The 26,760-nt window shown below is 47.0% G+C and overlaps 1 protein-coding gene across 1 annotated transcript in view; it reads right to left on the bottom strand.

Moving 5' to 3' along the window:
* kiaa1109 (KIAA1109) overlaps positions 1–26,760 on the bottom strand; it is a 196,078-nt gene that overhangs the window by 76,332 nt on the left and 92,986 nt on the right. Inside the window, exons 49-61 of the mRNA XM_083792424.1 lie at positions 24,177–24,394; positions 23,240–23,415; positions 22,264–22,585; positions 21,252–21,569; positions 20,181–20,382; positions 19,435–19,716; positions 17,455–17,548; positions 16,691–16,741; positions 12,160–12,366; positions 9,888–10,165; positions 8,341–8,588; positions 5,989–6,094; positions 4,309–4,406 (exon numbers count right to left, since the gene is read on the bottom strand). Coding sequence (XP_083648550.1) covers positions 4,309–4,406; positions 5,989–6,094; positions 8,341–8,588; positions 9,888–10,165; positions 12,160–12,366; positions 16,691–16,741; positions 17,455–17,548; positions 19,435–19,716; positions 20,181–20,382; positions 21,252–21,569; positions 22,264–22,585; positions 23,240–23,415; positions 24,177–24,394 — 2,600 coding nt within the window. The remainder of the gene's footprint in view (positions 1–4,308; positions 4,407–5,988; positions 6,095–8,340; positions 8,589–9,887; positions 10,166–12,159; positions 12,367–16,690; positions 16,742–17,454; positions 17,549–19,434; positions 19,717–20,180; positions 20,383–21,251; positions 21,570–22,263; positions 22,586–23,239; positions 23,416–24,176; positions 24,395–26,760) is intronic.

Raw genomic sequence — 26,760 nt, 5'->3', positions numbered from 1 at the left:
AACCATACTTTGGCGTTTATGCTCCAAAGGTAATAGATCGATCCCGGCAGCCTAGATAGGAAGGATAGATTCATCTAAGGCCACGAAAGTGTTAACTCTGAGTGTGTAAAAAGTGCCCTGTATGTCCTGAATTTGACTGTGTGTGTCTAAGTGGGAGGCGAGTCAGCAGCATTGTGAAAACATCACCAGTGACTGTGTGTGTCTAAGTGGGAGGCGAGTCAGCAGCATTGTGAAAACATCACCAGTGTGACTGTGTGTGTCTAAGTGGGAGGCGAGTCAGCAGCATTGTGAAAACATCACCAGTGACTGTGTGTGTCTAAGTGGGAGGCGAGTCAGCGGCATTGTGAAAACATCACCAGTGACTGTGTGTGTCTAAGTGGGAGGCGATTCAGCGGCATTGTGAAAACATCACCAGTGACTGTGTGTGTCTAAGTGGGAGGCGATTCAGCGGCATTGTGAAAACATCACCAGTGACTGTGTGTGTCTAAGTGGGAGGCGAGTCAGCAGCATTGTGAAAACATCACCAGTGACTGTGTGTGTCTAAGTGGGAGGCGAGTCAGCAGCATTGTGAAAACATCACCAGTGACTGTGTGTGTCTAAGTGGGAGGCGAGTCAGCGGCATTGTGAAAACATCACCAGTGACTGTGTGTCTAAGTGGGAGGCGAGTCAGCAGCATTGTGAAAACATCACCAGTGACTGTGTGTGTCTAAGTGGGAGGCGAGTCAGCGGCATTGTGAAAACATCACCAGTGACTGTGTGTCTAAGTGGGAGGCGAGTCAGCAGCATTGTGAAAACATCACCAGTGACTGTGTGTGTCTAAGTGGGAGGCGAGTCAGCGGCATTGTGAAAACATCACCAGTGACTGTGTGTGTCTAAGTGGGAGGCGAGTCAGCAGCATTGTGAAAACATCACCAGTGACTGTGTGTGTCTAAGTGGGAGGCGAGTCAGCGGCATTGTGAAAACATCACCAGTGACTGTGTGTGTCTAAGTGAGAGGCGATTCAGCGGCATTGTGAAAACATCACCAGTGACTGTGTGTGTCTAAGTGGGAGGCGATTCAGCAGCATTGTGAAAACATCACCAGTGTGACTGTGTGTGTCTAAGTGGGAGGCGAGTCAGCAGCATTGTGAAAACATCACCAGTGTGACTGTGTGTGTCTAAGTGGGAGGCGAGTCAGCAGCATTGTGAAAACATCACCAGTGACTGTGTGTGTCTAAGTGGGAGGCGAGTCAGCAGCATTGTGAAAACATCACCAGTGACTGTGTGTCTAAGTGGGAGGCGAGTCAGCAGCATTGTGAAAACATCACCAGTGACTGTGTGTGTCTAAGTGGGAGGCGATTCAGCGGCATTGTGAAAACATCACCAGTGACTGTGTGTCTAAGTGGGAGGCGATTCAGCAGCATTGTGAAAACATCACCAGTGACTGTGTGTGTCTAAGTGGGAGGCGAGTCAGCAGCATTGTGAAAACATCACCAGTGACTGTGTGTCTAAGTGGGAGGCGAGTCAGCAGCATTGTGAAAACATCACCAGTGACTGTGTGTGTCTAAGTGGGAGGCGATTCAGCGGCATTGTGAAAACATCACCAGTGACTGTGTGTGTCTAAGTGGGAGGCGATTCAGCAGCATTGTGAAAACATCACCAGTGTGACTGTGTGTGTCTAAGTGGGAGGCGAGTCAGCAGCATTGTGAAAACATCACCAGTGTGACTGTGTGTGTCTAAGTGGGAGGCGAGTCAGCAGCATTGTGAAAACATCACCAGTGACTGTGTGTGTCTAAGTGGGAGGCGAGTCAGCAGCATTGTGAAAACATCACCAGTGACTGTGTGTCTAAGTGGGAGGCGAGTCAGCAGCATTGTGAAAACATCACCAGTGACTGTGTGTCTAAGTGGGAGGCGAGTCAGCGGCATTGTGAAAACATCACCAGTGACTGTGTGTCTAAGTGGGAGGCGAGTCAGCAGCATTGTGAAAACATCACCAGTGACTGTGTGTGTCTAAGTGAGAGGCGAGTCAGCAGCATTGTGAAAACATCACCAGTGTGACTGTGTGTGTCTAAGTGGGAGGCGATTCAGCGGCATTGTGAAAACATCACCAGTGACTGTGTGTGTCTAAGTGGGAGGCGATTCAGCGGCATTGTGAAAACATCACCAGTGACTGTGTGTGTCTAAGTGAGAGGCGAGTCAGCAGCATTGTGAAAACATCACCAGTGACTGTGTGTGTCTAAGTGGGAGGCGAGTCAGCGGCATTGTGAAAACATCACCAGTGACTGTGTGTGTCTAAGTGGGAGGCGAGTCAGCGGCATTGTGAAAACATCACCAGTGACTGTGTGTGTCTAAGTGGGAGGCGAGTCAGCGGCATTGTGAAAACATCACCAGTGACTGTGTGTGTCTAAGTGGGAGGCGAGTCAGCAGCATTGTGAAAACATCACCAGTGACTGTGTGTGTCTAAGTGGGAGGTGAGTCAGCAGCATTGTGAAAACATCACCAGTGACTGTGTGTGTCTAAGTGGGAGGCGAGTCAGCAGCATTGTGAAAACATCACCAGTGACTGTGTGTGTCTAAGTGGGAGGCGAGTCAGCAGCATTGTGAAAACATCACCAGTGACTGTGTGTGTCTAAGTGAGAGGCGAGTCAGCGGCATTGTGAAAACATCACCAGTGACTGTGTGTGTCTAAGTGGGAGGCGAGTCAGCAGCATTGTGAAAACATCACCAGTGTGACTGTGTGTGTCTAAGTGGGAGGCGAGTCAGCGGCATTGTGAAAACATCACCAGTGACTGTGTGTGTCTAAGTGGGAGGCGAGTCAGCAGCATTGTGAAAACAACACCAGTGACTGTGTGTGTCTAAGTGGGAGGCGAGTCAGCAGCATTGTGAAAACATCACCAGTGACTGTGTGTGTCTAAGTGAGAGGCGAGTCAGCGGCATTGTGAAAACATCACCAGTGACTGTGTGTCTAAGTGGGAGGCGAGTCAGCGGCATTGTGAAAACATCACCAGTGACTGTGTGTGTCTAAGTGAGAGGCGAGTCAGCGGCATTGTGAAAACATCACCAGTGACTGTGTGTCTAAGTGAGAGGCGAGTCAGCGGCATTGTGAAAACATCACCAGTGACTGTGTGTGTCTAAGTGGGAGGCGAGTCAGCGGCATTGTGAAAACATCACCAGTGACTGTGTGTGTCTAAGTGGGAGGCGAGTCAGCAGCATTGTGAAAACATCACCAGTGACTGTGTGTGTCTAAGTGGGAGGCGAGTCAGCAGCATTGTGAAAACATCACCAGTGACTGTGTGTGTCTAAGTGAGAGGCGAGTCAGCGGCATTGTGAAAACATCACCAGTGACTGTGTGTGTCTAAGTGAGAGGCGAGTCAGCGGCATTGTGAAAACATCACCAGTGACTGTGTGTCTAAGTGGGAGGCGAGTCAGCGGCATTGTGAAAACATCACCAGTGACTGTGTGTGTCTAAGTGGGAGGCGAGTCAGCGGCATTGTGAAAACATCACCAGTGACTGTGTGTGTCTAAGTGGGAGGCGAGTCAGCGGCATTGTGAAAACATCACCAGTGACTGTGTGTGTCTAAGTGGGAGGCGAGTCAGCAGCATTGTGAAAACATCACCAGTGACTGTGTGTGTCTAAGTGGGAGGCGAGTCAGCGGCATTGTGAAAACATCACCAGTGACTGTGTGTGTCTAAGTGGGAGGCGAGTCAGCGGCATTGTGAAAACATCACCAGTGACTGTGTGTGTCTAAGTGGGAGGCGAGTCAGCAGCATTGTGAAAACATCACCAGTGACTGTGTGTGTCTAAGTGGGAGGCGAGTCAGCAGCATTGTGAAAACATCACCAGTGACTGTGTGTGTCTAAGTGGGAGGCGAGTCAGCAGCATTGTGAAAACATCACCAGTGACTGTGTGTGTCTAAGTGGGAGGCGAGTCAGCGGCATTGTGAAAACATCACCAGTGACTGTGTGTGTCTAAGTGGGAGGCGAGTCAGCAGCATTGTGAAAACATCACCAGTGACTGTGTGTGTCTAAGTGGGAGGCGAGTCAGCAGCATTGTGAAAACATCACCAGTGACTGTGTGTGTCTAAGTGGGAGGCGAGTCAGCGGCATTGTGAAAACATCACCAGTGACTGTGTGTGTCTAAGTGGGAGGCGAGTCAGCAGCATTGTGAAAACATCACCAGTGACTGTGTGTGTCTAAGTGGGAGGCGAGTCAGCAGCATTGTGAAAACATCACCAGTGACTGTGTGTGTCTAAGTGGGAGGCGAGTCAGCGGCATTGTGAAAACATCACCAGTGACTGTGCTGGAGGAACGTGAGCAGAGAATGATCTCACCTTGAACATGAGACTGAGTGAATAGAGCAGGATTTTGGGTTTGTCTGCATCTGTCGAGATGTCGTGTTCGTTCCACAGAGGGATGGGCTGCTCCCCTCCTGTACAAATATAATAGAAGGAAACATTGGTCACAACATTGTGACCATCGACAAACAATTCCTACACAACCCACGTCAGGCACATTTGAAGCAAATATCTCAGTATTCACGCTGGAAGACTCCAAACGTGTATAGAACTGTTATGCACGAAAGCTACACACATTAGACAAATTAAGTTTTGGGCAGGAACCCCTTTTTGATGTTTTTAAAGCATTGTTATACTTTAGCTATTGAAAAATAGCAGATCTACAAGCTCATAGCGCGGCACCGACTATGAACTTGTAGGTCTGCTATTTTTGAAAAAATCGTGAAAATGTGCCTCAAATCTTAGAATATATATTATTACAGAGTGACCATTTTAACTAAATTCTTTGCTTCTGGGGGGTCCCTGGAATAACATATTTTCAGATGGGGGGTGGATGCATATTACATTATAATGTTTGGGGTGCTTGACATGAAATATTGAGCACCACTGAAACAGAAACATAAGGTTTTTCAGAAAACGGTCAGGATTTTGAAGACATTTTTTTTTATTTCGACATCAGGCCTAAATGGGTTAATATATGGCTACTGTGTAGCTGTAGTGTGTGACAAATCGGTATCGGCAGATGCTCAAAATCAAATGATCGGAATCGAATTGGGAGCAAAACGTGATCGGGACATCCCTATAGGATTAACCATTTTACGAAACCATGAAAATGCATTGACCTGCAGGTTCACACATAATACTGTACAAATTAGTCTACATCGGGTGCTCTCTATAGGTGAACAATAAACAATTAGGGGATTATCTGAACACGAGTTATTAATTGACTATGGTCAGCGGTTGTTAACCGGCATATTCTATGTCAGTGCTTCTCAACGTTTTTCAAGTCAAGGACCCCAAAAACCATTATGTAATTGACCGACAACCCCCAGTAAAGAGAGACAGCTGTCCAGCAGTCCAAATAATATAAAATAAAATGTCAGAATGGTATACCTGAGGCCTACCATTGCGTGGCACATCTATGCACGGAATGTCTATGTTCACATACTTCTGTGTGCGGCCTAGAGGGCATCTGAGCATGTGCTACACCATACCTCTTACACCTCTTGTGTCCTTTGGGAAACCGGGCCAATGTCATTTAACTAAACGACATGCTTTCAAGAATGATTTTGAAAACATTTTAAAGGTATATTCAGTGATTTCACTTAATTCAAATATCACTTATTTTTTTGTTTTGTTGTGATAATCCTCCCTACTATAGAGTGTGCTGGCCATATAAGGAGTTCCTCCCTGTCCCCAGTTAACCCCTGGGGCTCAAATAACCTTAGGTTTCGTTTTTGACTCTCTATCCTGATTGGACGAAAGGCTGGGTCCCACAGCCAAAAACGAAACCTAAGGTTTTTTGAATGAAATCACTGAATATACCTTTAAGCGAGAAACAGACGGTGCTCTTCCCTCTACCCTCTACCCGGAACACTCACTTGGATTTATTGGCTGAATACTTCATTAGTCAGAGAAATGTCAGAGAAATGTTTATTAAGAGTTTAAACTGCGGCATTCTGTTATGGCGAAACCCCAACACAAGTCATGGCGTACCTGACACCTTCTGGATGACTTCGTTCACCTCCTTCATGAAGACCTTCTGCAAGAACACCAGGTGGTTGAGCAGGTCTGTGGTCAGGTTGTGTTCGAAGGAGCCAATCTGTACGGGGTTAGAGACAGACAGAGGTCAGGGGTCAGGTCTGTGGTCAGGTTGTGTTCGAAGGAGCCGATCTGTACGGGGTTAGAGACAGACAGAGGTCAGGGGTCAGGTCTGTGGTCAGGTTGTGTTCGAAGGAGCCGATCTGTACGGGGTTAGAGACAGACAGAGGTCAGGGGTCAGGTCTGTGGTCAGGTTGTGTTCGAAGGAGCCGATCTGTACGGGGTTAGAGACAGACAGAGGTCAGGGGTCAGGTCTGTGGTCAGGTTGTGTTCGAAGGAGCCGATCTGTACGGGGTTAGAGACAGACAGAGGTCAGGGGTCAGGTCTGTGGTCAGGTTGTGTTCGAAGGAGCCGATCTGTACGGGGTTAGAGACAGACAGAGGTCAGGGGTCAGGTCTGTGGTCAGGTTGTGTTCGAAGGAGCCGATCTGTACGGGGTTAGAGACAGACAGAGGTCAGGGGTCAGGTCTGTGGTCAGGTCTGTGGTCAGGTCTGTGGTCAGGTCAGTGGTCAGGTCTGTGGTCAGGTCAGTGGTCAGGTCTGTGGTCAGGTCAGTGGTCAGGTCTGTGGTCAGGTCTGTGGTCAGGTCTGTGGTCAGGTCAGTGGTCAGGTCTGTGGTCAGGTCAGTGATCAGGTCTGTGGTCAGGTCTGTGGTCAGGTCTGTGGTCAGGTCTGTGGTCAGGTCTGTGGGCAGGTCTGTGGGCAGGTCTGTGGGCAGGTCTGTGGGCAGGTCTGTGGTCAGGTCTGTGGGCAGGTCAGTGATCAGGTCTGTGATCAGGTCTGTGGTCAGGTCTGTGGTCAGGTCTGTGGTCAGGTCTGTGGTCAGGTCAGTGGTCAGGTCTGTGGTCAGGTCTGTGGTCAGGTCTGTGGTCAGGTCTGTGGTCAGGTCTGTGGTCAGGTCTGTGGTCAGGTCTGTGGTCAGGTCTGTGGTCAGGTCTGTGGGCAGGTCTGTGGTCAGGACCACTTGGGACTAATTATGTACTCATCACACTGTGTATATACAGCCTACCACCCATAGTCAGATCATTACCTGAAGAAGACCCAAGAGGTCGAAACGTTGTAACCTGAAATAAAGAATTGGAGCTCATAACAGTGTGCGGACCTCCCTCCTTCCTTCCCATGTACGTATACTTGGTCCAGCACCTGTAGAATACAAGAAGATGTGCGTGCTTCCCTCCTGGCTCTGATTTCTTCAGGTCTGTGGTCAGGTCTGTGGGCAGGTCTGTGGTCAGGTCTGTGGTCAGGTCAGTGATCAGGTCAGTGATCAGGTCTGTGATCAGGTCTGTGGTCAGGTCTGTGGTCAGGTCTGTGGTCAGGTTGTGTTCGAAGGAACCAATCTGTACGGGGCAGAGTCGGACAGAGGTCAGTGGTTATGTGGCTTAACCCTAACCCACACATAGGTGAACACACGGACATTGCTGTTCCTTAGAGTGGTTGCACCACTCAAAAACAGGGATGGCTTCCCGTTCTTACCTCAGCCACACAGAGCAGGTAGTTGCCCTTACCTCAGCCACACAGCGCAGGTAGTTGCCCTTACCTCAGCCACACAGCGCAGGTAGTTGCCCTTACCTCAGCCACACAGCGCAGGTAGTTGCCCTGCCGGTAGTTGCCCTTACCTCAGCCACACAGAGCAGGTAGTTGCCCTTACCTCAGCCACACAGCGCAGGTAGTTGCCCTGCCGGTAGTTGCCCTTACCTCAGCCACACAGCGCAGGTAGTTGCCCTGCCGGTAGTTGCCCTTACCTCAGCCACACAGAGCAGCTAGTTGCCCTTACCTCAGCCACACAGAGCAGGTAGTTGCCCTTACCTCAGCCACACAGCGCAGGTAGTTGCCCTGCCGGTAGTTGCCCTTACCTCAGCCACACAGAGCAGGTAGTTGCCCTGCCGATAGTTGCCCTTACCTCAGCCACACAGAGCAGGTAGTTGCCCTTACCTCAGCCACACAGCGCAGGTAGTTGCCCTGCCGGTAGTTGCCCTTACCTCAGCCACACAGCGCAGGTAGTTGCCCTTACCTCAGCCACACAGCGCAGGTAGTTGCCCTTACCTCAGCCACACAGCGCAGGTAGTTGCCCTTACCTCAGCCACACAGCGCAGGTAGTTGCCCTGCCGGTAGTTGCCCTTACCTCAGCCACACAGAGCAGGTAGTTGCCCTTACCTCAGCCACACAGCGCAGGTAGTTGCCCTGCCGGTAGTTGCCCTTACCTCAGCCACACAGCGCAGGTAGTTGCCCTGCAGGTAGTTGCCCTTACCTCAGCCACACAGCGCAGGTAGTTGCCCTGCAGGTAGTTGCCCTGCTTGGCGGCGGGGAAGTCGTCGTTGGCCCAGACCTGCTCCGAGTGTCCGTCGTGCTCCTCCATGATGTACTCTCCGGACATGGTGACCGGCGGCAGGTTGAGGCTGGCCGACGGCGGCAGCGTGGACATGTCCACCGGGGACACCTTGGACTGGAAGCACAGCTTGTGGTTGGGAAGCTCGAAGGTGAAGCTGGTCTGGGCGCCTGGAGGGGACGGAGGACGCAGAAAGATATGCTCACTATAGGGCTTTAACACATTCTGACCTGAGATCAGATTCATACGAGGTTTCCGCCGGACACACACTGGTCTGATTAACCCATTCTGACCTGAGATCAGATTCTAAAAATGTCAGTCGTTCTTCGATTTAAAAAAAAATAGCAGACCTACAAGCTCGTATCGCGCCACTCGGGGGCGCGATATGAGCTTGTAGATCTGCTATTTTTAAAAAGCTAAAGCATAACATGATGCCGACACCAAAATGGGTGCCCGGTCAGAATGGGTTAAGCAAGTAAAGCAACTAGTCGACTATTCAACTAGTCGACTAGTAAATCCACTAGTCTACCTTGTTGGTGCTAGTTGACTAGTTGATAAGGAAAATAAATATGTTTTTGTTTTTTTTGACAGCTTGTAGATCAGCTATTTTCGGGGCGCAACCCAGCACTCTTTAGCTAGTGGAGATGTGGTGTGTAACGAGATGGATTTCTAAACAACGGAAAATGCTGCCTTCCGGCATGGCATGGAAAGGACTGGCATTTGCATTTATTTCACCGTAGTACAGTAAATACTGCATTCATGGTCTGGAGAGGGCAGTTGACTGGTTGTTGTAACTATTTGGGTTACATAGTTATTCATATTGTGACATTTCATTTCATAATGTTTAAAAGCTGTTTATTTCATAGTATTATTATTTACAGTTTAAAAAGACTTGTTGGAGTTAAAAAATAATTGAATTCATTTAGAATAGCTGCTTCTGTTTGTATTAATTTACTGGGCGTTTGCTGGAACTGCATTTCCCATAATACCTTAACTAGCGCCGGATGTCCGGTGACTGTGCCGGCTTTTTCTTTAGTTTTGTTGATCCATGTGCAGACGAGATACGAGCTATACTAGCAGACCAGCCGAGAGAAACTTTTCATGACCAGTGATACCCAAGATTCATTCATTTTGCATTTCACTTTTTTCTTACATGAACTGGAAACTTGAAACTTCATTCACAACGTCCTGTTAAGTCTAATAACGATCTAATGACTATATTACTGGTAAAGGGCAGGGGGGCTGAAGGCTGAAGCCCCCATGTGTGCACGTCCCTGTACACACGCACTAGGGCATTCACTTCTAGTCATTTTTACTAGTTGACTAGTTGCCTAGGTTACTAGTCGACTATTTGTTTAGCAAGGTCGACTAGTGGATTTACTAGTAGACTAGTCGCTTAATGCCCTATCACGCGCACACACACACACACACACACACACACACACACACACACACACACACACACACACCCGTCATGCCGTGGCTCTTCATGCGTCCCATCTTGTACTCGGCCTTGAGCGAGGGCAGCAGCGCCGCCCCGATGGTGATGCCGTCCATCATGGCGCTGAACTTGAGCACGATGGGCTTCTTCTCCAGGCCCTCGGGGAGCTGCGGGAACTCGTTGGCCTCCACCGGCGTCTGGTTGACGCTGGGCGCCCGTTCCGACGAGGGCAGCGGCGTGGCCGCGTCCTCCCTATTGGTGGAGGAGGAGGAAGGGGGGGCGGCGGCGGTGGCGGGGGTGGTGGGACTGAGAGGGAGGAAAAGAGACGAGAGAGAGAGAGGCGGGGCAGCAGCGTTACTTTTAAGGTTGACTATAACCTGGCCTCACCAGGCTTTTCACCGCCTCGGAGGAAAGTCTGGTCTCTGTTTCAAAAGTCTGTATGATCCTGATCTGGCAACTTCCTTTTGGGAACCCTAACCCTAAGGAAGGAATCTTCCTTTTCCCTCAACCCATTCTGACCTGAGATCAGATTCACACGAGGTTTCCACTGGACACACACTGGTCTGATCAACCCATTCTGACCTGAGATCAGATTCTAAAAATGTCAGTCGTTTTTTTTAGATTTTTCAAAAATAGCAGACCTACAAGCTCGTATCGCGCCACTCGGTGGCGCGATATGAGCTTGTAGATCTGCTATTTTTCAATAGCTAAAGCATAACATGATGCTAACACCAAAATGGGTGCCCGGTCAGAATGGGTTAATAAAGTTGACGCCTGTTGTTCCTGCCCGTCGACTACAAAACAATACTACAACATGGCGTAACGATATCATCCGCTCCCGACAGCATCATATACCGAAATTAAATGTTGCCCAGGCTAGGTTGACTATAAGACAGTGGTTTTCCAACCCTTTTCATTTCATTTAAAGGACAACTTTAGTTTTTTTCCAACCAAGGTTCATGTTTTAGGTTTGTTATTATAGAGAAAGTAAAAGATGAGTGTTAATCGTTTTTCATTTGCTGCTTTCTTTCGTTTTGGAGATTCAAACATTTTATAAAAAAATAAATATGTTGATTTATTTTTGTATTATTTACTATAGTCCTACTAGACCCCAATAAATTACTTCTGGCCACAAAAGATACTGACATATTGAGCCTACGACACACAGTATGGCATCCCCCCCTAGTACCTCTACCTTCACATTCAGTAGATCCTGTGATCTGTTGTGGCCAGATGTAATTTCCTGAGGTCAAGTAGGACTATAGTAAATATTAACAGTTTGACGGCCGCTAATTGTTTAATCCAGGGTTCCACCTCGCGTAATACGACATTCCCGCCTTTTGTTTTATGTGTTTAATCCGCCGTATTGTAATAATTAAAAAGAAACTCCGTCTTTGCCTCAGAGATAGAGACTAGATGGTTTCGTTTTTATGACGAAACCGGAAATCAACACATGCTGTGGGCTGCTAGGGCTTCTGGGAAATTGAGGCCAATGCAAATGAACGGGGTACAACGCCTCATGGAGGAGGGTCTTGTGGCGCACCAAGATGGCGGGTGGTGCGATCGTTCAAAACAACCTTTTTTCGCCAGGATTTTCACGGATCAAAAGCCCAAATAATTCAGCGTATGCTCTAAAAGGTAATAATTTACAATTTACAATTTAGGCATTTAGCAGACGCTCTTAATCCAGAGCGACTTACATGTAAGCAAGAACAAAAGCATGGGAATACATCACATAAAAGCATTTATCAATATCATGAAACATGCGTAAGCTAAGAAAGTAACAGTGGAATATCTATATAATGAAACTATACATACACTATACATATAAACTATACATATTTACTACTATGCTATACATATGTACTATGGCGTGCTATGACTATATACAATACAATTATAGTGCTGTCTACATAACATGCTATAAGTCTGTGTCAAATGCTATCTAAGCCAACAGAGTAATAAAACAATCTCGGCAGCGTAGAATATTTGATTAAAATGCGGGTTACGCGTTTTATGGAGTCAAACCATGTTAAGCGGGAACCCGTTTTGGTGTTAGCATTACGTTATGCTTTAGCTATTTAAAAATAGCAGACCTACAAGCTCGTAGGTCTGCTCGAGCTTGTAGGTCTGCTATTTTTTGAAAAATCTAAGAGCGACTGACATTTTTTAGAATCTGATCTCAGGTCAGAATGAAAACTGTCAGGATGTAGAAGACATTTTTAGAATCTGATTTCAGGTCAGAATGGGTTAATAAAGAAATCGCCATATCTTCCATGGCTCGGCACGGCTATACTCACACGTTGGAGGGTTGTCGGATGAGGTCTGCGATCTGCTTGGAGAGCTGGTGGGAGCTGCGGACCATCATGCTGTGCAGTGTGGCGGGGTGCTGCGGGATGTTGATCATGATGGCGCCCACCTTGAAGACGGCCGCGTTGTTGGTCTTCAGGCCGCGCTGGGCGCTGTAGAGCGCCTGGGACTTGGCGATGTTGCACTTCACCACCGTTCTGTCGGAGATAAAATAAAATAAAAAACGGGACAGACGTGGACGACGGTGACACGCGACTAGTGCTGCACAATTAACCCATTAAGACCCGACGTCGACGTTTAAAAAAATGTGTTTCAAAATCCTGACGGTTTTCTGAAAAACCTTATGTTTCTGTGTCAGTGGTTCTCAATATTTCATGTCAAGGACCCCAAAAATTTGTTGTAATATACCTCCCCCCCCCCATCTGAAAATATGTTGTTCCAGGGACCTGCAGATAGGATTTGAGTTAAAATGTTCACTCTGTGATAATGTATATTCAAATATTTGAGGCATATTTTTCGCGATTTTTCTAAAATAGCAGACCTACAATCTTGTAGATCTGCTATTTTTCAATAGCTAAAGTATAACATAATGCTTCAATTCATCTTAGTTATGTTTTATGTTACAAAAGAGAGAACAAGAGAGGTTTAAGCCAAGCTTTGATGTTGTCCGTTTAAAGTGGCGAGCCACAGTAGTTGGCTCCAGGACGGTGCCACAGTTTGAATGTAGTAATTAATGTTCAGCAACTACAGGCTTTTTCATGAGAAAATAATGAGTATAATCGAGTGAGAATTGTGATCTCAATTCTCGTGGAGGAAAATCGAGATTCACGTCTTAACAAGAATCGTGCAGCACTACATGCGACCACGAACGCCATCACGGCACCATGCAGATGTTGAAAACGGTACAGCCCGACACATGGATGGGTTTGGGTCGATACACCTTTAACGGTACAGCCCGACACACAGATGGGTTTGGGTCGATACACCTTTTTTTTTTTTTTTTGCCCCGTGATCAGATTCTACAAAAATGTTATTTACGCTAAAGAGGAGAGGCTGGTCTGATTTCGATTTGAGATTCAAAACCGAAAGTCCCATAGCCTTATACTGAAGCAGTAGAAGGCTATGGACCAGAGCTAAAGTCCCATAGCCTTATACTGAAGCAGTAGAAGGCTATGGACCAGAGCTAAAGTCCCATAGCCTTATACTGAAGCAGTAGAAGGCTATGGACCAGAGCTAAAGTCCCATAGCCTTATACTGAAGCAGTAGAAGGCTATGGGCCAGAGCTAAAGTCCCATAGCCTTATACTGAAGCAGTAGAAGGCTATGGGCCAGAGCTAAAGTCCCATAGCCTTATACTGAAGCAGTAGAAGGCTATGGGCCAGAGCTAAAGTCCCATAGCCTTATACTGAAGCAGTAGAAGGCTATGGACCAGAGCTAAAGTCCCATAGCCTTATACTGAAGCAGTAGAAGGCTATGGACCAGAGCTAAAGTCCCATAGCCTTATACTGAAGCAGTAGAAGGCTATGGACCAGAGCTAAAGTCCCATAGCCTTATACTGAAGCAGTAGAAGGCTATGGACCAGAGCTAAAGTCCCATAGCCTTATACTGAAGCAGTAGAAGGCTATGGACCAGAGCTAAAGTCCCATAGCCTTATACTGAAGCAGTAGAAGGCTATGGACCAGAGCTAAAGTCCCATAGCCTTATACTGAAGCAGTAGAAGGCTATGGACCAGAGCTAAAGTCCCATAGCCTTATACTGAAGCAGTAGAAGGCTATGGACCAGAGCTAAAGTCCCATAGCCTTATACTGAAGCAGTAGAAGGCTATGGGCCAGAGCTAAAGTCCCATAGCCTTATACTGAAGCAGTAGAAGGCTATGGACCAGAGCTAAAGTCCCATAGCCTTATACTGAAGCAGTAGAAGGCTATGGACCAGAGCTAAAGTCCCATAGCCTTATACTGAAGCAGTAGAAGGCTATGGACCAGAGCTAAAGTCCCATAGCCTTATACTGAAGCAGTAGAAGGCTATGGACCAGAGCTAAAGTCCCATAGCCTTATACTGAAGCAGTAGAAGGCTATGGACCAGAGCTAAAGTCCCATAGCCTTATACTGAAGCAGTAGAAGGCTATGGACCAGAGCTAAAGTCCCATAGCCTTATACTGAAGCAGTAGAAGGCTATGGACCAGAGCTAAAGTCCCATAGCCTTATACTGAAGCAGTAGAAGGCTATGGACCAGAGCTAAAGTCCCATAGCCTTATACTGAAGCAGTAGAAGGCTATGGACCAGAGCTAAAGTGCCATAGCCTTATACTGAAGCAGTAGAAGGCTATGGACCAGAGCTAAAGTCCCATAGCCTTATACTGAAGCAGTAGAAGGCTATGGACCAGAGCTAAAGTCCCATAGCCTTATACTGAAGCAGTAGAAGGCTATGGACCAGAGCTACAGTCCCATAGCCTTATACTGAAGCAGTAGAAGGCTATGGACCAGAGCTAAAGTCCCATAGCCTTATACTGAAGCAGTAGAAGGCTATGGACCAGAGCTAAAGTCCCATAGCTATACTGAAGCAGTAGAAGGCTATGGACCAGAGCTAAAGTCCCATAGCCTTATACTGAAGCAGTAGAAGGCTATGGACCAGAGCTAAAGTCCCATAGCTATACTGAAGCAGTAGAAGGCTATGGACCAGAGCTAAAGTCCCATAGCCTTATACTGAAGCAGTAGAAGGCTATGGACCAGAGCTAAAGTCCCATAGCCTTATACTGAAGCAGTAGAAGGCTATGGACCAGAGCTAAAGTCCCATAGCCTTATACTGAAGCAGTAGAAGGCTATGGACCAGAGCTAAAGTCCCATAGCCTTATACTGAAGCAGTAGAAGGCTATGGACCAGAGCTAAAGTCCCATAGCCTTATACTGAAGCAGTAGAAGGCTATGGACCAGAGCTAAAGTCCCATAGCCTTATACTGAAGCAGTAGAAGGCTATGGACCAGAGCTAAAGTCCCATAGCCTTATACTGAAGCAGTAGAAGGCTATGGACCAGAGCTAAAGTCCCATAGCCTTATACTGAAGCAGTAGAAGGCTATGGACCAGAGCTAAAGTCCCATAGCCTTATACTGAAGCAGTAGAAGGCTATGGACCAGAGCTAAAGTCCCATAGCCTTATACTGAAGCAGTAGAAGGCTATGGACCAGAGCTAAAGTCCCATAGCCTTATACTGAAGCAGTAGAAGGCTATGGACCAGAGCTAAAGTCCCATAGCCTTATACTGAAGCAGTAGAAGGCTATGGACCAGAGCTAAAGTCCCATAGCCTTATACTGAAGCAGTAGAAGGCTATGGACCAGAGCTAAAGTCCCATAGCCTTATACTGAAGCAGTAGAAGGCTATGGACCAGAGCTAAAGTCCCATAGCCTTATACTGAAGCAGTAGAAGGCTATGGACCAGAGCTAAAGTCCCATAGCCTTATACTGAAGCAGTAGAAGGCTATGGACCAAACCCAAAGTCCCATAGCCTTATACTGAAGCAGTAGAAGGCTATGGACCAGAGCTAAAGTCCCATAGCCTTATACTGAAGCAGTAGAAGGCTATGGACCAGAGCTAAAGTCCCATAGCCTTATACTGAAGCAGTAGAAGGCTATGGACCAGAGCTAAAGTCCCATAGCCTTATACTGAAGCAGTAGAAGGCTATGGACCAGAGCTAAAGTCCCATAGCCTTATACTGAAGCAGTAGAAGGCTATGGACCAGAGCTAAAGTCCCATAGCCTTATACTGAAGCAGTAGAAGGCTATGGACCAGAGCTAAAGTCCCATAGCCTTATACTGAAGCAGTAGAAGGCTATGGACCAGAGCTAGTAGCAGATAGAACACCCAATGAAACTACTATGGATGCATATACAGAGATGACGTGGAATGGTGTCAAAATAATCAACCTACAGTACAAAAACACACAATGACGCAAAAACAGAGTGGTGAGGCAGAATGTTACCATATGCATTATTCCAATTAATTAATATACTGTATATAAAAAATATATATATATATATATATATATGTGGGGTTCTCTCTCCTGATTTTAGAAAATTGGTATTGCAAGAGAATATGCATTTTCTGTTTAAAGATTTGGAGAGACAAGAGACCCTAGCGATGATGATTACCGTACAGAATTTACAGCTTTAACGTGTTGACAAAAAACACTTAAGATTTAACCACAAGAAATGTAAACTTTGTACAGATAAGTTATTGGTGTAAAAAAAAAAGTCTTCTGAAAGAAGTCTTCTGAAAAGCATTTATGATTTTTCAAAAATAGCAGACCTACAAGCTCGTGCTATTTTTTAGCTAAAGTATAACATAATGCTTAGTTAAACCACCAAAAGGGGTTCCTGCCCAGAATGGGTTAATTTGATGAAACTGAGAACGTGGGGACAAACTGCTCACATCCAAATAAATCCAAAACATGAGGCCAGGCAGCACAGACAGACACATGAGGAATGAGGTCTGGTTGTTTGGGTCTGATGTCAGTAATATTAAACAGACAACATACAGAAACTCTTGTTTGGCTGTGCTGGTAGGAGAGGTAGGGAAGTCCTCCAGTCTACGCAAGCAGCAGGAAGAGAGAAGCAGGGACAGTCAAAAAGCAAACACAATCCACACAGAGGTTTTTCAGGGTTCCCACACATTTTTCCAATGAAAATTCAACACTTTTCCAGGACATTTTACCCAATTTCCAGGAGATATAATAACAATCGGTCAGCGGAATAATGTGTGTCTCTCACCGCTCCGCTCTCATTGGCTGCAGCTGCACAGGGTGGTGTCACGTGACAAAGGAACAGACCTACAGACCTAACTATGCGTCACGCCGAAGCCAACTGTGAGCTTGTAGATCTGTTCATTTTGTCACGCCCTGTATACATTATGCTGAAATCACGCAGTCTGTTCGGAGAAAAAAGTAATTTTGTTAAAAAAAATTGTGTAAATCTTTTATTGGAAATTATTTTCCCAGGACCCCTGATACAATTCCAGGTCCTTTGATTAATTTCAAAACATAGTATTAGTTATTTCTATGACTTCATGACTGTGGGAACCCTGGATTTTCCAGTTTTTTGCTACTACCGGGCGGGTACTCATACAGATGTTGTCCAAAACTCACTCAAATGTGTACACCCTATCTCTGTGGCTGACACGACCACAGAGATGAGATCTGATTCCATTCCGATTGGCTTTCAAAGTGTGCACAGAATGGCATATATCGCAAACGCAGTGTCCAATTGGTGGATACTGTGAGTGACCACGGGGGGCGATACGTACTGGATGTCCGGCGTGATTCCCTCCAGCAGAACGATGTTGACTCCTCCTATGTGAGCCGACGCACACGTCTCTGTCATCTTCTGGTGCAGGATGTCTGCGGAAGAGACACACACACACACACACACACACACACACACACACACACACACACACACACACACACACACACACACACACACACACACACACACACACACACACACACACACACACACACACACACACACACACACACACACACACACACACACACACACACACACACACACGCTTTTGAGAGCTAAGTCACCGGAAATTTTGATTTTAGTTTGAGTCATAGTCTCTTGAATAGCTTTCACTTAGTTTTAGTCACATTTTAGTCACCCGTAATGTTTCAGTGTTAGTCTAATTTTAGTGGACTAAATCTACAGTTGATTTAGTCGACTAAAATGTATTTTGGCGGCCCTTGATTCCGTCGTAATGGCCGATTTTACACTTGCTGAAAAAAGCCTGATCTCTCGTCCACAGTTTTTTTTATCTGTTGACGAAATTGTCAATATATTTAGTCTCAGTTTTAGTCATCGTAGCCTAGTTTTCATTTAGTTTCCATTTAGTCTTTGTCAGTGAAAAAAAGGTAGTTGACGAACATAGTAACTTAGTTTTAGTCGACGAAAACAACACTGGCCTCGCCTCTCCTCACCTTTAGTTTTTAGTTTATTTGATAATCCTTCAGTTTCAAATACAATATTTAAAGACAATGAATGTAAGCTGTTATCAAAACAAAACAAAACATGAAGATGATCAGAAGCTAAAAGCTTATAAATGCCTATCCTACTTACAACAGAACATCAATCGTAATACTCATTACATTAACAGATTCACAAAACAAAAGTCAGATACGAGAATTCCACCCTACACCAACCCGCCCCCCCTCCCCAGTGTCACCGTAGAGATCGCACTACTGTAACGGCTTGGCTTGATGTTATGCTTTTTGGGGTGCCAGTTAGGCAAATGCCTAACACAGTTGGACCACTTTGGGGACAACTGCTTATTATTTGAAGCCAGCCTTACAATGGTTAAACAAGAATAAATATATATATACATACTATATATACATACACATGAACCTGTAAACCATAACCAGGGATAGGTTACCCGAAAAATGAACCTTCACTCAATGTAACGGAATTCAGTAATTCACACAGACACAGTAAGTACAACTCAGTTTGTTTTGTTTGTATTGTCGTTTCCAGCCCACACCCAAAATCCAGTCCAATCTCCCAAGTACCACAGTATAGCGTCCACAATATTCACATTACTTCCACTGTTGTTCAATGTGCATAAAATGTTATTCAACCCAAAAGAAATAAACAAAAGAAATCCCACGGCCTGTACTGGGGTGATTAACTCAGTCACAGTGTGTGTGTGTGTGTGTGTGTGTGTGTGTGTGTGTGTGTGTGTGTGTGTGTGTGTGTGTGTGTGTGTGTGTGTGTGCGCGCGCGTGAGAGTGGGGGGGGGGGGGGGGGGGGGGGGGTACCAGTCAGTGAGAGAGCACTGCAGCTCCGTTGCTGTCTGCTGAACGCCAAGACACGGACAGAGAGAGACGTCCCAAGGGTTGACTTCTCAGTCGATTCCTCTTCTCCCCGTGGATCCAGTTGTAGCTTCAGTTAACTTAGGAAACGCACCGCACGGACTGTGTGAAACTCGCGTACCGATTGTTCCTCCGATTGCTCCTCTCCAGTCTCCTCTCCAGGCTACTCTCTCACTCAGGGCCGCGCCATCTTGGCTCTATAGAGCGTAAGGGAACGTGCGAGACGTGCGAGCGTCGGGGGCGTGTCGCTGCGCTGACGCTCGTCTGTGTGTGTACTCGACATGGACATGAATAATTGCGGTGGTGTGAGTGCGTGCGTGCGATAGCCGATCGCCGATCGCTACACTACATAACCGTTAGATTACACATTATTATTGTTGTCAGTGTCCTTATTCACATTACCCCATTACCTTTCATCTTCTCCTTCAGCGTGAAGCTGCCGTGGATCTTCTTGAGCTCGGCCTCCATGGTGAGGCCTCCGATGTCGGCCTCCAGGTGCGTGCGGTTCACCATGCCGATGCCGAACACGATGAGCGTCACGTGCTGCGGGTCCGCCGAGCTCACCAGGCTCCGCCTCCGGCCGCCGCCGCCGCCCGCCGGCCTGCCGCTGGGCGTGCTGCCGCCGGGCGCCTCCTGCTCGTTCTCGAAGATCACCCGGCACAGAGGCTCCGACGGGCTCCGCCCCCCGCCGTCTGCACACACACGCACATTTATTTATTTTTAGGGCATTCACTTCTAGTCATTTTTACTAGGTGACTAGTTGCCTAGTTTACTAGTCGACTAGTTATGTAAAAAAAAATATAATTGTTGGCATCCAGGGAGTGTGTGCAAAACTTGGCATTTGGCGTTAACGGTGCCGGAGATTAGCTGGTAACAGACGGACAGACGGACAGGGTGCCTTCGGCCTGGTGGAGACAACAATGAGCTGACACGTATAGCCCAGTTGTATAGTGGCCTGTATTAATGGTTGATATTTTATTTTGATATACATAATGCTGTATATGTTATAATGTATTAATTATTATAATTTATCAAAATAAATATGAACAATACGTGCAAAGTGACAATGATTTAAGACTGTAGGAAAGCTCAGACAAGAAAACTACAAGACAGACAGACAGACAGACAGACAGACAGACAGACAGACAGACGGTACCAGACAGGGCGTTGTTCTGGGGGGAGTGTTTGTCCAGGATGCCGGTGGGGTCAGAGATGAGCGAGTAGAAGTTGAGCAGCTTGTACATGTTCTGCCAGCACTCTGCGGACGGCTCGCTCTGCTCCGACACCGTGATGGAGTCCGAGTCGTCCATCTGGATGGCCATGTGGTCGGCCACGTCACGGGAGCCCTTCCTGGACACCTGGGAAATGGTGCATTTATATAAGGCGCTTTACATAGATTCTATCTGTGTGTATTGTCTAGTGGGGAGAGTGTGTCTTGTGGGGAGAGTGTGCTATACCTTGGAGTGTCTCTATAGTGAGGAGAGTGTGCTATACCTTGGAGGTGTCTCTATAGTGAGGAGAGAGTGCTATACCTTGGAGGTGTCTCTATAGTGAGGAGAGTGTCTCTATAGTGAGGAGAGTGTGCTATACCTTGGAGGTGTCTCTATAGTGAGGAGAGTGTCTCTATAGTGAGGAGAGTGTGCTATACCTTGGAGGTGTCTCTATAGTGAGGAGAGTGTCTCTATAGTGAGGAGAGTGTGCTATACCTTGGAGGTGTCTCTATAGTGAGGAGAGTGTGCTATACCTTGGATAGTGTCTCTATAGTGAGGAGAGTGTCTCTATAGTGAGGAGAGAGTGCTATACCTTGGAGGTGTCTCTAGTGGGGAGAGTGTCTCTATAGTGAGGAGAGTGTGCTATACCTTGGAGGTGTCTCTATAGTGAGGAGAGTGTGCTATACCTTGGAGGTGTCTCTAGTGGGGAGAGTGTCTCTAGTGGGGTGTCTCTATAGTGAGGAGTGTGTGCTATACCTTGGAGGTGTCTCTAGTGGGGTGTCTCTATAGTGAGGAGTGTGTGCTATACCTTGGAGGTGCGTCTAGTGGGGTGTCTCTATAGTGAGGAGTGTGTGCTATACCTTGGAGGTGTCTCTAGTGGGGTGTCTCTATAGTGAGGAGTGTGTGCTATACCTTGGAGGTGCGTCTAGTGGGGTGTCTCTATAGTGAGGAGTGTGTGCTATACCTTGGAGGTGTCTCTACTGGGGTGTCTCTATAGTGAGGAGTGTGTGCTATACCTTGGAGGTGCGTCTCTCCGAGCGTCCCAGCGTGCCGCGGCCTACTCGCTGCTCCCTCCTCCCCAGCGTGTCCATCATGGCGGCCGACGGGGGTGGTCCTCCTCCTCCTCCGCCCCTCTTGCCCTTCAGCGTCTGGGTGTTGGAGGAGGAGCCGGCGCCGCCACCACCGCCGCCGCGCGGCGCTCCGTTCAGGCTGCCGCGCGAGCTGCGGCTGAAGTCCGAGGAGCGGAAGTAGCGGTAGGGGCGGACCTTGAAGGTGGGCGTGGGCGAGGCCGAGCCGGCCGTGTAGCGGCTCAGCTTGATGTCCGTCTGCGTGGCCTGAGAGGGAGGCACGCACACACACACGCACACACTTTAACCTTTACATTATGTCCACACAAAGGAGATGCATACAAGGACACAATCCGACACATGGCATGTGTTTTCATATGTTACAATAGGCATGTCACTCAGACAAACGCATGTGACGGCCCTGCCCCCTCTGCCTCTGCTCAGTAGGCTATCTGGCAGCCTTGGTGATTAGGGCAGAGTGGAGCAGGCCGTCAGGCCAACTGTGAACACCTGAGTGGGGTGTGGTCTGGGAGAGTATATAAGGGCCTCTCCTTCCATGCTCTCAAGCCAGCTATCTTACCTTCCTTTCAAGCAGTTGCACACCTTTTACAACACTCACACACAGCACACTCCATACATCCATACACTGCATACATGACTGATTACTGACATTGTCACATCTCACACCAGTTTATTTGATTATTGCTTACTTATTTTAACTTGGAATAATAAATATAATATAAAAGGTTTGCCTTAGAGTGCATGACACGCACGCACGCACGCGCACATGCACAGTTTGCACGCACGCACACATAGCTCAGTTCATAGATCTTCTCTTCTGGGGGTCGAGCAAATCTTGTATGTGTGTGTGTGTGTGTGTGTGTGTGTCACTGCAAAGAAACCACCAGGTCAAACAAAACTACAGGCATCTTTGAGTTAATAACGGGACAGAAACAAGTACCTTGATGTCATCAATCATGGTGCTGAACTGGTGGATGAGGCGCACCAGGGCCATGTCCACGCGCTGGCTGATGGCCTGGCACGCCGCCGTGAAGTCACAGTGGAAGGTGTTGTAGTGGCGGCGGTTCAGGTCGTGGAAGGACAGCGGCGGCGGAGCCCATGCGGCGGAGCCCATGCCCGGGCCCCCGCCGCCCCCCGGGCCCCCCTGGTGGTGGGGGGCGGCGCTGGTGGACTTCTCCATCACCACCGCGTTGAGGCTGAACGTCTCGATGAGCAGGGCCGCCTTGAACTCCAGCGTCGGGGGGAGGTTCACCGTGCCTTGTCTGGGGAGGGGGGGGGGAGGGAGAGAGAGAGCATATGCATTTCATTTCACCGTGGACGGTTATCATAGTCTATAGAGAAATAGCCTGGGCAGCATTCCTTTTTGGGGTTTATGATATTGTTACGTCATTGTTGTAGTCATTGTTTTGTAGTCATCGGGCCGAGAACTTCCTTCCCCAATAAAAGCCGCGGGGCTACGAGAGAACGAGGTACGCTTGTATTGTTATTCTTCCAGTCTGAGGGAAAGGAAGTTCCAGAAGATGGTTCCTGCCTGATGACTACAAAACAATGACTACAACGTGACGTAGCGATATCATCCTGATGACTACAAAACAATGATTACAACATGACGTAAGATATCATCCTGATGACTACAAAACAATGATTACAATGTGACGTAGCAATATCATCCTGATGACTACAAAACTATGACTACAACGTGACGTAGCGATAGCATCCTGAGGACTACAAAACAATGATTACAATGTGACGTAGCGATATCATCCTGATGAATACAAAACAATGACTACAACGTGACGTAGCGATAGCATCCTGATGACTACAAAACAATGACTACAACGTGACGTAGCGATAGCATCCTGATGACTACAAAACAATGATTACAATGTGACGTAGCGATGTCATCCTGATCCTACCTGCGCTTGTGCTTGTTCTTGCGCTCCTTGGAGGTGTCCGAGTCGACGATGTCGGCGCGCAGACACTCCAGCGTCCCGGAGAAGGAGAGGTGCTCTCCAAAGTACATCTTGTAGCTCAGAGGAGTGCTGTCCTGAGCCTGGATGCCCGTGTGGCTCAGCAGAGGCTTGAACACCACCTTCAAGGGGTGGAGAGAACAAACATCAAAACGGTTATAAGTATTATCAACTCTACTTTGTCATAATGTGACACAATATGACAAATGGCGGAAAATAACTGGCTGCAGGTATTTGTTTTTCCGACATACCAAGATTCCGACAGTCATTGGTCCCCCATTAGTCACCCTATACCCACACACTAACCTACCCCTAACCGCACCCTATACCCACACACTAACCTACCCCTAACAGCACCCTGTACCCACACACTAACCTACCCCTAACAGCACCCTGTACCCACACACTAACCTACCCCTAACAGCACCCTGTACCCACACACTAACCTACCCCTAACCGCACCCTGTACCCACACACTAACCTACCCCTAACAGCACCCTGTACCCACACACTAACCTACCCCTAACCGCACGCCGGCACAACGGGTGATTTGTAACCTGCAGCTAACCGGCAACGCACGTCGGGAGTCAAAGTGCTGTCGGACTAACGACCGACGGATTTCCGGTATGTCGGAGAAACGCCTGCACCCCAAATAACGGATCGGGGACGGGGTGCATACTTAGTTTAGACAAGTCATTGGTTATACATAGGTTCAGGTTAGGTTTAGGTGTGCTGCCCCGTGGGAGGTTAGGTTTAGGGTGAGGGTTTGAGATAGGTTGTAGTTGTAGAACTAATGACTGGTCTAACCAATGACTAGTCTAAACCAAAAACTGTCAACAAGCTTGGACGGATGCACGGACGGAAAGACAGACAGACAGACAACCTGAGCGTCAGCGAGCTGCACGGCGGCGGGACACTGGTTCATCTCCTTGTGGTCCATCAGAAGAAGGTCCTCCTTGTGGTCCAACAGGAGCAGGTCCTCTCGGCTGGCGCTGTGCTGAGAGTGCTGCGACTGCGTGCCGTCCAGCGTGTTCTGGTCGCTGGACAGCACCGCGTTGAAGTCTGACGCCGAGGCGATGGTGGGCAGGGTGCACGTACCCCCTGAGACACACACACACACACACACACACACACACACACAGTTTTAACTTAACACATTTAGACGATTCTACAAATGTCTTCTAAATCCTGACAGTTTTCTGAAAAAAACTATTTTTCTATGTCAGTGGTTCTCAAACATTTTCATGTCAAGGACCCCCAATATATGTAACTGGCCGTCGACCCCCATCTGAAAATATGTTGTTCCAGGGGACCCCACCCAGAAGCAAAGATTTGAGTTAAAAACGTTTGCGTTTGGGCCACATTTTCAGACCTACAAGCTCGTAGCGTGGCAGTCGGTGCCACGCTATGAGCTTGTAGATCTGCTATTTGTCAATAGCTAAAGTATAACGTAATGCTTAAAACACCAAAAGGGGTTCCCGTCTAGAATGGGTTAAGTAACTCCATTACATGTAAAAAAAAAAGTCTGGGAATTCAAAATGTACTTGAGTCAAAAGTACAAAAGTGTTCATCAAAGTGGGCATCAAAAGTTGAAAGTACTTTCAAATGTATGCACATCTTTTGAAAGCTAATAGAAACTGCAGGCTTTCCTTCCTGAAAAGTTGCAATATGAAAATGGAAGCCATCGTTCTCACGATAATACAAATCTGAATGTGTTTTCAAAAAGAATATATGGAATTGTGCATTCTCCGTCAGTGTGTTGGTTGGTTGGTCACCCCAGGCAAGTCCCCATATGGTCATCAGGGATGGATATCCCAACTCTACACCTTAGATCTCCATATATGGATATGTCAGAACCTGTTCTGACATTCCATATGTTGATCCTTCCCCATCCATCCTTCCTCTTCGATGTCTCCCTTTTGACGTACTGTATACCTGTCCATTGAAACTCTTGACGGGCCCGGCCCAAAGTTATTAGTGCAGCCACCCCCGGCAGCCGGCGAAAACAAGAGTTCTCAACAGGCCCGAAAATTAAGGCCCGAACCAGGGCCCTCATCAAACCCTGTACAGTACCCTGTACAGTACACGCTACCACCCTTAGATCTCTACTGTATGGAGCTGACTCGTTTTGTGTACAGGCCAATTAGGAACATTCTTATAGTGTAATTAACTATCAAAAGCAGAACCCGCACGCACACACACCCAACTAACTTACTTCAACACAGACTAATGGAGTTACAATCAACTAACTTACTTCAACACAGACTAATGGAGTTACAATCAACTAACTTACTTCAACACAGACTAATGGAGTTACAATCAACTAACTTACTTCAACACAGGCTAATGGAGTTACAATCAACTAACAATTAACTAACTAAGTTACTTCACCAACCAGCTGACTAGTTGACCACCACAGAACTATCATGTTCTGACCTGAATGTGGACTGCTAGCTGTTGGCAGTGCTTGATACTGGTACTGGTACTGGTTGTCTGGACAGTCCACATACTCTGCATGATAAACCAACATTATGAACACATTTAATTAAACAACATGCACTATTTGACACCAGGGCTGAGAGACCAACAGACTCCATTTGTCTTAGCGGTGATATCGATTCCTGAGCTGAACATATTCAACCATCACTATGCAATATGTGGACGGAATGGTGATGACATTTCACATATTTCGCAGATTCATGAAGGGTGTATAGTATTTTGTGGTGTATACAAATTTTCAACATGGAAACAATGACAATTATGCAAAATAAAATAAGTGTGATTACTTTATCTGGAATAATGTGTGATTAGGTTATGGTGTAATAGTCGTGGCCACTTGGACACAAGCTGGAGGCCATCACCTCCTATGCCCTCTAATACAGGGGTTCTCAGTGTTTTTGGCTGGGAACCCCCGAACATGCTTTGGTCGTGTCTCGCGACCCCCGCCCCACCCCCACCACCGTTACAATAACCTTAATAATAGAGAAAATACATCATGAATGAATACTGAAACCAGATATTAAGGAAAGTTTATGCATGCACTATGTGTACTACTGTATGTAAATGCTGAATTTCCATTTTCCAGCCATTCAGTTAAAAAGTTTCTAAATCCTGACCTCAGTTTTCAGAAAAAGTAAAATATTTATTCAAAAATTACAAAAGAAATCCATGCTGCTATATATATATATATATATATATATATATATATATATATATATACTGTCCATATCAACAAGCACCCAAAAATGGCTTCTGTCTCGAAGGGTAAAAACAACAAAAGGGGTTCCTGCCCTAAATGGGTGAAATGGCATTAAACTCACCAGCATTGCAGCTGTACGGAAAGCTTGAATTATTCTCTTTCAGTCTGCAAAGTGTTTGCTTAATAAAAGTCCACCGTAGACATGTTATAAACTACGTTTCGCAAAAGAAAGAATAGGTACAGACTTATTCTTTCTTTTGCAGTCTGT

The sequence above is a fragment of the Protomyctophum parallelum genome, assembly GCF_964188405.1.
Source record: "Protomyctophum parallelum genome assembly, chromosome: 20".
NCBI classification, from domain to species: domain Eukaryota; kingdom Metazoa; phylum Chordata; class Actinopteri; order Myctophiformes; family Myctophidae; genus Protomyctophum; species Protomyctophum parallelum.
Note: the sequence above shows the minus strand (reverse complement) of the source record. Positions and strands in the feature narration are given on the sequence as shown.